The sequence below is a fragment of the Crocodylus porosus genome, unplaced genomic scaffold, assembly GCF_001723895.1.
Source record: "Crocodylus porosus isolate Cpor-Errol unplaced genomic scaffold, CroPor_comp1, whole genome shotgun sequence".
NCBI classification, from domain to species: domain Eukaryota; kingdom Metazoa; phylum Chordata; order Crocodylia; family Crocodylidae; genus Crocodylus; species Crocodylus porosus.
The window spans coordinates 3,454,197-3,469,775 of NW_017728931.1; the positions used below are offsets into that span (position 1 = coordinate 3,454,197).

Consider the following 15,579-nt stretch of genomic DNA (forward strand, 5'->3'; position numbering starts at 1 on the left):
CACCAAATAGAAAGCCTGGGTCCAAATTTGAAGCCTGGGTATATTTCACCTTGGCTTACACAAGAAGCAGTTTTCAAAACCAGGAATAGCAAAATGCATCCTCCTGAATTCTCTACTACAGTATTTTCTTGCTTAAAGAAAAACTTGCATGGGTTAATTTTCAAAATGGAAAAAAAATTTAAATGATTTGCCAGAGGTTACTCAGAAGCTTCAAACAACACCGAGACCACAAACCTTTAGAGGTGACATAAATCTATCTTACCCACTAAACAACAGCACTTCTCACACAAAAGGGTTCAATTTTCTGAATTTAGATCAGACAGAATTAATAATTCCCAACCATCTTTGTAAAGTGTTGAAGATACACAAATGAAAAAAAGCACTACCTCCTTCTAAAGCATTCCAATTAGCATTTTTCAAATGGTGTAACTAAACATTTGTCTATGCAGCAAACTGAAGTGTGAGGGTAGCATGATTAGGCCTCCCTTGGCTAGCTCAAGTCTCTTTATCATAGGTAAAAATCAGTAACCAAGATGTTGTGGCATGTCTTCAGCAGAATCTAGCAACACCAAGAGATGCCTGTCAGAGACCTCCAAGTGTTAACTCAGGTTTCTGCATCTGCAGTATTACTATTACTAGAGCTTTGTAGTATCACACTTCTGTATTGCTGTGCAGACCTTTGCAAAGGGGCATGGAAGGAAACGGGCTGGCCCAGAAGGCTTGAGCAGCAGGGAAAGAAACCCCTTAGCCCTCAAGTTCTGGGTCCACTAAGAAATTGTGATACTATAATCTAACTAATACTGGATGAGAAAATAATTTAGTTAACAAGACATGCAGTCTATATAAGCAACATATGCATCTTATCAACTGTGCTTTCAAATATATAAGGCTTTGAAGAAACTATTTTAGCTCCCTTATTTAATAGTCATATTATACATATAGCATTTATATATTTTTGAAACATTGTTTTCATTCATCCACATATAAAAAATGAAAAATGTTAAAAAACCCATACAATTCCAAAGCATATATACAAAAACACCAATTCTTTAAAATATCAGTTAAATGATAACAACACAGTTTCATATCACACATATAGAATCAAACACTGGAAATAAAGAAAAAAGGTTGTCATAAAGCCTGCATTGCATAAGCCTGCATAAGGATGTATTAAGTATAAAGAAATGCATGTTTTATAGTAAAAAAAATCTTAAGTTTAAGCCACAATAAGAAACTGGTATTCCTTCACTAAAACTCACATGGTAAAATCTTGGGGAGTGGGGGAGGGGGCAGGGAGGTGTTAAGAGAATTTTTATATTTGCCATACTTAACATGCAGTTTTCCAAACAGAGATGATTTTACCATAAATCACTTGAGTTACACACTTCCTGTTAAATCACGTTAATCCTAAAAGGCATTTAGGATTATAAATGCACTACCAAAATGCCAGTGTCAATGAATAAATACTAACTGATAATATTCCCCATTTAACAATAGTCTTTAAAAATGTACTGAACCAAGATAATAACAATTCTTTAAAAAGAGCAATATGCAGCTTGGACCTAGGGCTGTTGCACTGTGATGAGATTTCATTAGATTGATAAGCACACATTTGCAGTACATAGTATATTTTGTTTCATGATTTATTTCTTACTTGGATTTTGTAGATTAGGCAATTAATAAGGTAGTTATTTTTTTTAGCAGCCTTTAACTTTTTTTTATTTATAAAAGTTTTATTTGCTATTACATTTTAAATCTAAAAGCAACCTTTTGAAGCTATTTTGGTGCCTATAAAGTGGAACTAGTCCCCCTGTAATATCTGCATATTTTATGAACCCAGATGCCAAAATGTATTCTTAGATTTTCTCGGTTGATTATTTAATCATGTTTTGGTTATATATCAACAAACAAACAGTTTGGGAGAATGTGGTTAATTTGTGTTGCATCTTTAATACTACCAGCCATGTACATAGTGGAACAAAGAAGACGCCTAGAATTTACAGAAAGTCATGAGGCAATGTGTACATTTTGATAAAAATCTTATTTCAGAGAACTGAAGTCACCAGGAAATAAGGAATGGTCTATAAATGATCTTTTATCAAGAACTTCTTTGTCGTATAGCTTGATTATGTACAAGAGAAGTTTTCTGGCATGCTGTATCCAAAACAAGGGAGGGGGAGGAGTTTGGGAGGTGTTTTTTGGTTCTTTAATTGTCTGGGGAACAGAAATCTTCAGCTCATTCTCTATTAAACTCCATCTGAACTAAATTAATACACTTTTCATACAGTGAAGTAGCATATGAATAACATTTCATTAAAATGCTGCTACCATCATTTAAATAATGGAATTACATTTTACTTCAACCAGATAAAATCTCGTTAAATTTCCTGGAATATCCTGAAAGACCTTACCCTTCCTTTTGCATGCTTTTTAATGCCCGTTTATCATTACAGTTACACATCCTAAACATAGATTTTGCAAAGTGGCCCTGTCCTTTTACCGTAATGGAATTCAAGATATTTTCTTAAATTCATGTAAGAGACATTAATCCTAACAGCTTTAGTCAGACCAGATCTACTCATGTATGAGGTCATTTAACTTGTACAGAAGCATCAACAACTGAACAGGAGGCAGGGCGGTACTAACTCTCCTTAACCTTTGTCCTAAACCTCAGGGCACGCTAGTCAACTGAGTTTCTTTATTTCTGGTTTCTGTTTTTACAGAAGTTTCTTCTAGTTAATGTCTCAAATTGCAGCAAGGGAAGTTTAGGTTAGATACTGTACTAGAAAAAAACTCTCTCACTAGGAGGATGGTAAAACACTGTAACAGGTTATGAAGAGACATGGTTGAGTCTCTATCCTTGGAGGTTTTTGAGACCCAGCTACAGCAAAGCTTCGGCTGGGATGATCTAGTTGGGGATGGTCCCGATTTGAGCAGGGGGCTGAACTAGATCATTGTTTCTCAACCCATAAGTCACAAGAATATATGAAAGAGTCATGAGCAAACTTTAAAAATGGATCAACAAACTTTAAAAATGGATTCTCCTTTGAAGGAGAAAAATGTGGGAAATTGCCAGCCTGCAAGGGGCTGCTTGGGGCCCACACACGGTGGGGCGGGGGGCAGCAGGTCAGGAGCAAGGGGCACTGGGTTGGGACAAGCCACTGACATTTCCAAATGAGCCCTGGTCCAATAAGGTGGAGAACCACTGGATGACCTCCAACAGTCCCTTCCAACCAGCATTCCCTCTAAGCTGCACGGCCATGCACACGCACCTGGCAGCCTGGTATAAGCATGCCCAACCCCCATTTTCTATGGCTATGAATCCCCCACCACAAGAGACTGGATTGCAGACACGCTGGATAACAAAACCAGGCAGGAACTGGTGCACAGGAAACACCCGGTCATTCCAAGCAGGGCCAGACAGGCACAGGCGAACAGGGTGCCCCAGACAGAAAGGAGGCCATAAAATAGTCATTATTATTATTATCATCATCATTCTGTCTGGTGAAGGGGGGCCTGATACTATATATTCGCCCTAGGCCACCTGGAGTCAAGGGACAGCGCTGATTCCAAGGGTGGCAACTATTGGTTTGAAGAGCCCGTTGTCAGGCAGGTTTTCAAACTCTTCTCCCCCTTCCACTGACAGAGAGATGTCTGTGCCCCGCTCTGCCTGCCCGGGGCCTCTCCCACAAGGCTCAAGCCCAGGGGCACTCAGCACAGCCCACCCGGGACACCCAACCCCGCCAGGCCCGCGCCCTGCGGATGAGGCGGCGGGCAGTGCCCGGGACTCACCCAGCACGGCGCGGAGGTGCTTGAGGCGGGTCAGCACGTCCTTCTTCGGGTCCAGCGCTTTCTGTGTAGATTTCTTGACATCCGCATGGCCCTTGCGGGAGAACATCCCCGGGGCCGGGGCGCCCGGCTGCAGCGGGGGGCGACGGAGGCGGAGTGGGAAGGGCACAGACCCCCCGGCTCTGCAGGGGGGAAGTCCCTACGCGGCAGCTCCGGCTCCTGCTGCCGCCCCCGCTCCGGAGTGGGCGTGTAAACACGGAACTGGCGCCGCCGCGGTTCCCCGACTGCGCAGCCGCCCGCGCCCACCCCCGCCCCTTGAGCGCCTGCCCGCCCGTCCCCCACCGCGCAGGGCATCCGCCGGGACACACGGGGATGGAAACGGGACCGGAGCCTGCCGCCTCTGTGACCACCACCCTGACACCCCCGGGCAAGGACCCCCTCAGTGGGCGCCAGGACTACATCCCCCGGCATGCAGCGCGGCGGGACGCGCGCCGCCGAAGCGCGCTGCATGCTGGGAGTTGTAGGCGCCGCGGGACGGGGAGCGCCCGGGTCTTCGTGCCGCGGGGAGTCTTGACCCCCCTCCTAGCACCGTGGGCTGTGGCGTGTCCCATGAGACCCCTGTGACCTCCGTCCTTCCCCCTCACTCCTAATTACAGGCAGCAAGGGGGTGGGTGTAGTGGCCTGCAGTTGCCGTAACCCACCCGAGGAATAGGGCTCTTGGGGCACATTTACACGTGCTTTAGCCTATTTTAATGGGCATTAAAACCTCGCTAAAAAAAAAATCTGTACTCTTTCGTTAATGTTCATTAGACAAGCTAATGTGCATTTTCCTAGTACCTTAAAGTGGAGGTACTGGACTTAATGCTAGGGTGGCCATCATAGAGGACAGTCTAGTTGTCCTCTATTATATGAAACTGGATGCCTTTATGTCCTCTATTTTTCTCTTCCCCCTCCCCTCCACACTTGCTACAGCACTGCTCAAGGGCAGGGCTACATGTGCATTAACGCACATTAGTTAATGCACATTAAGTCTTGTACCTTGAGTGTAGGGAGCCCTGCTCAGGGCTCTTTCCATGGGCAGCTGCTCCATGGGCTGCCACCATGGAAATGGTCTGGTCCCCTTTGGCAGTAACTGGAGTAGCTCTTTTCTTCAAAAGAAAAACAGAGGACATAAAGGCATCCGGTTTCGTATCAATAAAGGACCGAGTAGCATGGCCACCCTACTTAATGCGCATTAACTAAAGTGTATTACTGCACATGTAGACATGCCCCAACGGTAGTGCTGAAGGAACAAAGTTTGGTGCCCAGAGCCCATCCTCACCCCGCACACAGATTCAGGCAGCACCCCCTGCCACCCATGCTTGCCTGGAAGTGCATGCAGTGGCAGGAACTACCCTCCCCCCATTTCTATGCCCCCCCACAAATAAGCTGGTCCCTTGCTTAAGCCACAATGCTAGGCCTTTGGCAGAGAGGGAGTAGGAGCTCCTAAACCCCTCTGTACCCCTGCTCCAGCCACAAGAGGAGAGCACAAAAATATATTGCCCTGGCATTGTGACAGAGCCACCAGGCTTTGTGTGTGCTTCCCATGACCTATGGCCCCATGCTTTACTGGAATGTTTCTCAACCATCTCCTTTTGGTAGCAAAGTAAAAAAGAAAATGTTCGTGACTTCCTTATTCTTACCCCAAGAATAAAAAACAGAGCAAAACAATGTCAGGTAACAGCGGTCAAACCAGGTTATGCCTACAAAATTTGTGTGCAGCTAGAGGTTGGCAAAGAACAATTGACCTTGATGGGTTTTGAGGGTTGGAGTTTTTCTTTTGTTTTACACTGGAATAACATTTGTGTTGTTGTTCAGCCCCCTCAGGGTCCTAAGCAGCCAATTGGGAAATGCTGGTCTAATTAATGAAGCCAAGAAGTATTAATAAAGATGAGCATGCCCCAGGGCTACATTGTAGCATTCTGTATGCTGCACCCATGCTACCATTGTCACAGGGACCTCCTCAGAAGGGTGTTTTATCTCCACTCTGCTCCAAAGCACACATTTTCTTGCAAAAACTGAGTGTTTGTGCTCATAATTCCCATATGTGCACAAATTACTTTGCAGGTGTGACCTAACTACTCGTCTTTGAAAACCCAGCCTTATGTCAGACCTTTTGGAAACCAACTGGCAAACATTCAAACTAAGCCTAATAAGGCTATAGGGATCATTACATATACATTATATAATAAATTATACTGTATCTGTGACTGGAATTAGGATCACCAGTTGGAATTTACACATAACTCATTGGCTAGAGTAAACTCACTCAAGCTTTCAGTGGCTGCTTCCACTAAAATGCATAAAAAAAATACTATTATGTTGTAGTATTTTACAAAGCAGAATTTGGTCCAAAGTTCCAGCTCAGAATATTTTATGATCTAAGTCTCCTTTAAGTAGACTGCTGAGCAGAGGTGTTAATGTTGATAGACTCCAATGCAAGAACAAGTTTGTTGGTTGTAGCTGTGTTGCTCTGACATAGGCAGACAAGGTTCTTTGGGTAGATGTGATATCTTCTATTAGACCAACTAAATAGTAGGAAAAAATGTTCTTTGCAAGCTTTCGGGCACAAACACCCTTCTTCAGGCATTGGAGAGCACCTGCTGTTGGTTTGGGTGCTCTCCTTGGTAGATTACAAGCCAATATGCAAAAATGCATTTTCACAGACCTACATTTTTGTATATTGGCTTCTAATTTACCCAGGAGAGCACCCAGACCAACAATAGACTCTCTCTCCAATGCCTGAAGAAGGGTGCTTGCAAAGAACAATTTTTCAACTAGTTAGTTGCTCTAATAAAAGATATCACATCTACCCAATACAGGAACAAAGCTTTTAAAATATACCACTATGTCCTCCTATACAAGCAAATGCAAGTCAGCACCTTCCTTTTTCATATTACTAAACTATGAATCACAGGACAGAATTGGAGCAATAAAATGTGATTTACTGGGGTCCTAAGCGCATAATCCTGAGCTGCTCTAAGGTTCTTCCAAGACAAAGAGCCTGAAACTGGTGCTGGGGCATATAATTCAATATGCTGTAACCCTTACTCATTGCCAAATTGCCAAGATGTGGTACACACCCAATGGTAATCAATGGGCATAGTTTGCTTCTTGGCAGAAGACCAAAGCTCAGCAAGAAGGAAAGGTTGAATTTTAGCCACATTTCTCTGGAAATCCTTCCCTGTCTGACTTCCTGTCAGCTCGCTCACTTTTGGTAAGCCAGTGTGTTGGAAGTCATAGCTTCCAAAGTCTGTGGGTCTAAGGCAGCCTACCAACTGGTCTACCATGGAGCCCCACCTCCATTCCCATATGTGCCGAATTTCAACATGCTCAGTTTCCATTCCAAACCAGAATGAAAACCAAAGTTCAAAAAACCAAAGTTCAAACCCTCCAGGAAACAAAGTACTTTTTTCACCTGGTTATATTGCACCAGTTTAATTGAATTGTCTTTAAACCAATTAAACCAGTGCAGCATTCTCATACCCACTCAGTTTGTTCTCTGCCCCAAACTCTGCAGTGCTTCTTTCATTGTGGATGGACATAGAGGCATGGGGATGTTGAGAAAGTCTCTGCTCTTCTCACTTCCCCACAACCACTTTTGTAAAGGGCAGTGGCAGTACCAGAGTGAGTCTCTGCTCATTCTTCCACGCATATCCCACCTCAGTGCCTGTTTTTTTCTCCCTTGGGCTGGGGAAATTGCCTTAGCAATTCTCCTGTTGACTGATGCTTTCTTTTCAGACTTCTTTTGCTGCCTGTCACTGGGGTTCCTTCCTACTTTTCCTCCCCTGTGTAAAAATAGGAGTCCAAAAAGCAGGGGTTGGCAATTATTTGGGCCTCAGAGCCACACAGGGAGTTCTGGTGAGCTGTCGTAGGTCAAGTCAACACACTTATCTCCACTGCCAACGCAACGGCTCACCCAAACTCCTTAAGTGACTCTGCTCCCTGCTTGGCTGCATGGCTGGGATGGGGCCATGGCAGGGCAGGAGTGGGAAAGGCAGGTGGGGCTGGGATCATGGGGAGATGACTGCTCAACAGAACTGGCACTTGTCTCAGGGGCATGCAGGTAGTGGATCGCAGCTCTGCCCCAGCCCTGGCCCCATGCTGTCACTGCCCTACTATCCCAGGATCATCATGGAGACCTTACCCATGCAACTGGAAACTGCACAAGTAAGGCGCGTGGCTGGGCAGGTGGGATGGGGCTGCAGGCAGGTGGGGAGCTGCGTCCGGGGCCAGAATTTTGGGGCAGTGATTATGAGAGGCCGAAGCAGAGCCCTGATCCACTCCTCGCACACCCTTGCCTGTGGAATCCATGCCTGTCACAGGGGCATATAGGGAGTGGATTGTGGCTCTGCCCTGGGCATCAGCTCCATGCTGTCACTATCCCAAGATCCTGCCCTGGGACCCAGACTCACCTGTCCATCCCACTCCCAAACACTGCTCCCCATCCACCCACCTGCCTGTAGCCCCTTCTCATCTGCCTGGCTGGATGCCCTGCCCACATGGGTCCTGGCCCCAGTGATGGGTGTAGGGTAGACAGGTCAGGGTGCCCATACAGTGGAGCCAGGGCTGGTGGCTCCATAGCCAGAAGGAGCCACCACAAAGGATGCCAGGAAATAGTTTGGCCACTGCACCCCCCCCAGCCCTGCTGCACACCCGGGGGCAGCAGAACTGCCCACACACGACATGACCCAGGCTGCTCTGGTGCATGGGCTGGACAGGACTGAGGGACCAGCTGCAGTCTGGCAAATTCCCTTGGCAGGCTGGATCCATCCTGCAGGCTGAATTTTGCTCACTCCTGCCAGAGGCACAGGCTGGCAAACACAGTGAGCAGGCTGGCTAGGAAGGTGGTCTTGACATCCTGCCTAAAGGGAGGCACCTCATGCTACCTGTTAAAAAAGAGTAGATGTAAGTATGGAGGAAGCCTTATAAAAGATAAAAAGGAACACAGGATAGAAGTCTGCAAGCAAGAACATGCCATCAAAATGCGACTTTTCTTGTTAGCACATCTTTTGTCAGTTCTGGTACATTTGGTCATAGATTTACTCTTTAGCAGAGTTCTCTGAGCTATTACTACAGTTCCAGCCTTTCAAACATTTATATTTGCTCCTTGCTGTACATCTTGACTTCTAACTTTTGCTGTTGCCAAATCTTTTAATTTTGTCACCAGCCTCACAATATTTGCTATTTCCCCTAAAGGACCCAGCTCCTGCAGTTAAGTGACTATGCAAGACTTTCAATTTTCTTCATTTAATAAAAGGGAATTTTTAATTCACATGGTTATGAAGAATAGTTTAAAAACATGACTTGAGGCTTAAAGAAAAGAACCCAACATTCATTACTCTTAAAATCTCATAATTTTAGAGTCTAACCCATAATTTTTGAACATATGAAGTTGCCAGTAGTATATTTCCTTGGTCTTTTCATTCCAGTTTTATATGACATCTTATACTAGAAATATCCTTACATCTTGTGAAATTCTCTGTAGAAATTTGCTGTGTTGCAAATAGAAAGTTCACAGTTTCCTGAGAAGAGCAACTTAGGTCTTTCCAGTTTCTCACCTTTAATTACCACAAGTAAACACAGTTGATTGAGGAAGTCCATGCCTCAAGTTTAGGCATGTTCCTTCCATTTGTATTTAATTAGGAAAACAACATCTTTCACTTCAGTTCTTCTAAGAATTTCTGATCTTTTCTATTTCTTTTTTCCATTGTAAAAACAAGAATGTTTGGGCGTTTTTTTTTTACCTAAAATCTATTGCTATTGAATCAATATGAGTTTGCTCATAAGAGGTCTTAATTCAATAATCCATGTTCTTTCAAGAGTACTTCCTGAATAAAAGCTGCTTCCTCCCTAGATGCATCTACATGAGATGCTTCAAGCTTAGTAGACTAATCCTACTCTGCAATAGTGTGGCGGGCAAAACCTGCGCTAACGCCCTCATGCTCAGTACAATTAGTTTATTGAGTATTAGCGTCACCAAAAAAGCGTGCTCTGGGACTAATGCGGAGTAGTGCCGACTTAGGTCTTTCCAGTTTCTCACCTTTAATTACCACAAGTAAACACAGTTGATTGAGGAAGTCCATGCCTCAAGTTTAGACATGCTCCTTCCCTTTGTATTTAATTAGGAAAACAACATCTTTCACCTTAGTTCTATCTTAGTTTAGGTAGTACCTTAATGCACTGTAATTATGGCGCATTAATGAATGTGTAGATATGCCCACTGAATACACGCTGCCTTCACACTGGAATGTTTCAGGTACAGAAAATGAATGTAATCTGTGAATTTCCCTTACCAAAAAAAACATGAATTGCCTATAAGATCTGAGACTTCGAGTTGCAAATGAATCTACATTATGAATCTATGTTATCACTTATTATACTTCAAAGATAAACTCTTAATGAACAAAAGTAGTAATCAGTACATAATAATAACACTTTGCTATTTTATTATGCTTCCATCTAGGAACTAAAGCACTTTACAGCAATCTTTCTAATAGCCCTAGTTATGCTAACTAAATATTACTCTGTGGTCATGCAATAAACTAGGAACAGAACCCCAAAACCCGAACTTTCAGTCTTCTATAATTTATGGACAAAAACAATAATATAGATACATTTTGCCCACATGATGACTTTCATCCAAGGATCTGAAAACATTTAGAAAAAATAATTTAATATTTTGGCAACCTTAAGAGACAGGTAAATATTATGATTCCCATAGTACAGATGATTAAACTGAGGCTGAAGGCAATTCAGACTATGATTTTCATAATTGTCAACTAGTGTGCATAGCGTTAGATATCTAAATTTGTCTTTAGGCAAAAAAAGTTAACTGTTCCAGTTTTCAAGGAGGCTGAATAGCAGCAACTTTGAAGTCAGTGGCTGCTGCCGTTGCTAAACACCTGGGGCAATGATCACATTTACCTTGTTAACTAAACATGGCTCTAGGCACGTAGCTTTAGGCACTCACATTGAAAAGTTTGGCTTAAGTTCAGTTATCCGTCTGTTCTATTTTTTCTCAAAGTTTGCCCAGGAGATGGCCATTCAGGGATTTTAAGACAAGAAGGTTCAAACTGGGTACATCTACACATGCATTTACTCCAGCCCACATTTACTGTGTAGCTACTGCACAGTAAGGGTTTTTGGGTAGGTGTCTATACATGCAGAGAATTAGGGAGCAGATTTGCTCCCAGGTCCCTGCAGACCTGCAATGCACCCCTGTGGCCATTGGGGGGAGCTTCAGGCTCCCCCTGGGTGCTAGCCCAGAGGCAGGCAGGGAATACCAGGCCAGGAGACAACTATCTCCTGGCCCTGGGGTGGGGGAGAGTAGGGGGGCTGCCTGCTGCTGAGGCACGGACAATATCCCCCTGCCTCAGCAGCAGGGAGCTTCTGGCCCTGGCTCCCTGATCAGGGGCACAGAACTTGAAAAGAACTGCAGGGGAGGGGCAGGTCCCAGCCTCCTGCCCCAATCCACTGGTGGGGCAGCTAGCAAGGAACTGGGACCTGCTCCACTCCTGCAGCTCTTTCTAAGCCCTGTGCCTTGATCAACCAATTCGGGTACAGGACTGGGACCTGCCCCTGACTGCAACAATTCCTGGCCAGCTCCGGGCTGCACGGGGAAGTCTGCATGGGGGGGGACAGTCTTTGCCCAGGCTTCTGTGGTGGAGCCTGCCCCAGCAGCAGGCAGCTCCCTGGGGCAGGGAGCTATCTGTTTCCCCCTCATAGACAACTGACCAGGAGCAGATTTGGCTCCTGGCCAGGCATCTATAAGAGCTCTGCAGCCAAGCAAATTTTCTATTTGCATTTGCAGGTAGCAAATTTACTTGGGAGTAGGGAGATTTACTCTGAAGTAAGCATGTGCACGTGTAGACCCACATGCTTACTTTACAGTAAACTATGCTAATATTCCATTAAGCACCACACATAGACACGCCCACAGTTAACTAAAAGCATTTTCAATATAGAGCTGGAAACTGACAGTGCAAATTTGAAAACCACTTCTCAGTTGTCAGCAGCATGGAAAAACACAGAGCAGGGCACAAGGGCCAAATTTAACCCTGATGCAATTCCACAGAGGCCTGTTAAGTAATATCCACTTATATCTCAGCCAAGTTCAATCATCCTGTATTAAGTTTTGAATCTGAATTGAGAAAAGAGATATTGTGGACTAAATCGTATATTGACATAACTCACTTGGCTTCCACCTACAGAGATTTTGGACCAGAAAACAGCAAGAGCTAATAACATTCTTAAGACTGCCACACTGAGTTACTGTCCATGTAGGCGAAGTACAGACAGTCAAAAAGCCTGAGGTTGAATTGATTCAATCTCCACAGGTTAGTTTAAGTTGCGTATACTGATCCAATAACCAAGGGAACAGACATTCACTTTTGATTCTAGAAATGCAGCCACACTCCTAAAGTGGCCCAGGCCAGAAGCCAAGGGACACCAGAGCAAGCCTCCCTACTCAGCTGGAGCAGACAGGTTGGGCCAAGGCTAACCTGCCCAACCTGAGGGAGGGATTACAGGGAAGGTGCAAAGCATCCTGGGATGCTGGGGAACTATGAGTTTACTTGAATCTGGAGAGGATCTGGGACAGAAATTGAAAAAGACAAATTTAACCTAAATCAGTTAAGTATGATACTACATCCATCCAGGTTTATCTTAAATTATTTTTGGCCATTTTGAAAGCAGTTTATGTGCATTGAACTTCTGTTGTGTTACAGATTTGAACCAGTTTCCCATCACTTATACTGGTTAGTGTGCAGTTTCTGTCTCTAGCCATAGAGCATAGTGAGAGATTGTAGTTGTAATGGCCTAAGATTGTAGAACATTTTACATTCAAAACTCAGAGAAAATGTTCCAAATTTGAAGGAATTTTAAACTGTTTTGGACAACACAGATTTCATTCTTTTTATTTTGCTTTTAGTTGAAATATGTAAATGTTTGACCACTCAGTATTGAACAATGAGCATTAGACTGTCTCATTTTGTATTTCCTTTGGACATTGAGTATTGCATAAAAACAATTAAGAATATTTTGTTCTCTGCACAACTTACACTTATTCTACTTCAGAGTGCACATATTTTGCCATTTATAAAAAGCATAAAGAGACTAAAAGTAAGCGCACTATGGAACTATCAATAAATAAAACCATTTCAGGAAGTTGACATCTGAATTTCTCAGTTCCAGACTATTAGATATATCCCAATTAATATACACCGTTAAGAAATCAAAGCTACAATTTACTTTTAACCTACTGTGTAATTTTTGAATAAGTGAAACATTTTTAAATTTAACTTTTTTAATAATCCATTTGCCACCTGGACCAACATAAAACTTGCCATATAAATTACAATAAATCTGAAGTGATGAAGTCAGCATACACTGTGGAAGAGATAAAGTCCCATTATTTGTATCTTACAGTAGTGCGATATTTTTTATTTCCCAGAAAGTCAGAAGATGCATTTTAGAAAGTTAAAGATTAAGCTAAAACAATTTCCTGAAACAGATCCTGATTGTTCTGCTTTCTGTGTCAGAAATGGCAACCAATTATGCATTCACTTAGGTAAAAAATACCAAGGTACAAGACAAGTTTAGTAATCATAAAGCTAGGTTTTTAAGTTGTGAGAAAAGTCAAAGTTTAGTCTGAGGTACATGCCCTGGAAATGTGTGCAGTATGGTGGGCATTTACACTATAATACATCTCCCACCATTACTAGCACCATCAGAGCACTAATATTAGAAAAACTTCTGGCAGCTCTTTGTACAGACAAGACCTTACAGCCAAAGAAGAACAATCAGAACTAACAACACATAGTCCCAGGGGTGTATGCTATTTTATTGACCATCTCACCCCAAAGAGGAGTAGATGTTCAGACAAGGAAGTCCTCAGGAAAATTAGCATGTGATCCCATAACTGTAAACTGCACCATAATGCAAATACAGGAAGGGGGTGAGTTAAGGTAGCATGGGGAACATTAATTTTGGCATCTCCAAACTTTTCAGAGCTTGACATTGCAATTTCAGTAATGTTTTTTTTGACTCTGCATAGACAGGGATACAGAATGGACTGTTTTGGGGTGATTATAAATGAAAACTTAATTAGTTAAACCTGCCCCAAGATCAACAAATAAAGAAACATGACAGTGCAAACTTTAAAAGGAATTTAAAAAAGAGTCATGAAGGAACATGCACTGCATTCTGTTGTTGAAGAAAAATACTTGATTCTCCCCCACCTTGCCATCACTTCCAGTTTTGAATGAGGGTATTTTTTGATAGAACTTCAAATTCTGAAAAAATCAGGGTATATAATGGATTAATTCCACCTTGAGATGGATTGATCGATTAATGCTTCTCTCCTTTTTTTATCCTTGCACTTTGTCCCATCAAAGCTATTGTTATTTCTTTATTTCTCTGCATTTTCACTCTCACTTATTTCACAAAGAACTTATGCATCTGGTTTAGTTATTTGCCAACCAGGATTCTGAAGACTTATGTGTTTATGTACTGGTACCTAAATTTCATGAAAGTATAAAAAATATTATTTTAATCATATTTTTATGGGTAAAAGTAAATTGCTTTCCCATACAAAGTGTCCACATTTATTATTCATCAGGTGTTCTTATTCATAAGAAGAATATCCTGCTTGCCTTACCTTACTATGTAGGGATTACTTACCAGAATAAACCAAACAGAATTGGATCTAGATTATAATCTTTAGCTAATGAATTAAATCTTTATAGTCACAGTGCATTGGAATCTGTCCTATTTTCATTAGCTGCAAGAAATAAGGGTGTGTGCATGCTGCAGGGAGAGGGGAGGAGTGAGACAAGGGAAGAGCGAGGGGAATGATTGTTGATCCCCTTTTCACCCTTTATTTAACCATAAAACATGCAGTCTAACCTGTAAACACAGCCTCCCAAATTTCACTTGACCGGCTGAGCAAGTAGGTTCACCTTCCATTTCAGTCTGAAATTTTAATGGCAGAGCTTGAATTACGGAACTTCTCTCCTTACTTTTGTCAATACTGCTCTGTTGCTCTTCCAGAACTGAGACAAGGGAGCAAGGAAATCTTATAAAATAAATTTACCTGCCCAATGAAGGGCAAGTGAGGCAATATTTTTGTTGTCATAAAGGTTGCCATTAATGATTGTTTTTTACTTCCAAATGCCTCAGGCAACAAGTTAAAAATAATATACATTTCCTATAATGTTCCTGGAGTGCTTTAGAATTTCCCCCCCCCCTTTGTTAATAATTTGATTCCAGGTATTTTCTGTTGAAACTGAATTTTTTAAATTTTTTAAATAAAAAATAAAATGCAAAAATTAAATGAACAATAATTGACGTGTTGAAAGAATACAGAAGGTGACAGACATATTAATGTTCTCATAAATACTTGGGCCTAATTTTCTTTAATATCATGGCTCTTTTATATAGTTCTAATAACATAAAAGGATAGCAGAGTGAATATGATTTTTATTTCTAACCAATGAAAGGCTCCTTTTTACTGCCAAGGCAACATAAATGGACCTTCATGAAGAACAGAATCTTGCTTATTGCCTTTGCATATCATACAAATATTGAAAGCTCTCAGTGGAGAGACCCCAACTATCTTCAGTGAGTTTTTTTATATTTTTGAGAACCTGGAGGTATGAGACCAAATTCACTTCAATGAAGCTGTATGCAGGATGCCCCACCTTCCAATATTCAATACAAGAAACATCTGAAACATGATAAAGACAAAGA

At 42.4% G+C, this 15,579-nt stretch overlaps 1 protein-coding gene across 1 annotated transcript in view; it reads right to left on the reverse strand.

The window, feature by feature from the left end:
* Positions 1–4,026, reverse strand: part of RALGAPA2 (Ral GTPase activating protein catalytic alpha subunit 2) — a 357,121-nt gene extending 353,095 nt beyond the window's left edge. Inside the window, exon 1 of the mRNA XM_019544076.1 lies at positions 3,793–4,026. Coding sequence (XP_019399621.1) covers positions 3,793–3,898 — 106 coding nt within the window. The 5' untranslated portion in view covers positions 3,899–4,026. The remainder of the gene's footprint in view (positions 1–3,792) is intronic.
* Between the last annotated feature and the right edge of the window lie 11,553 nt (positions 4,027–15,579).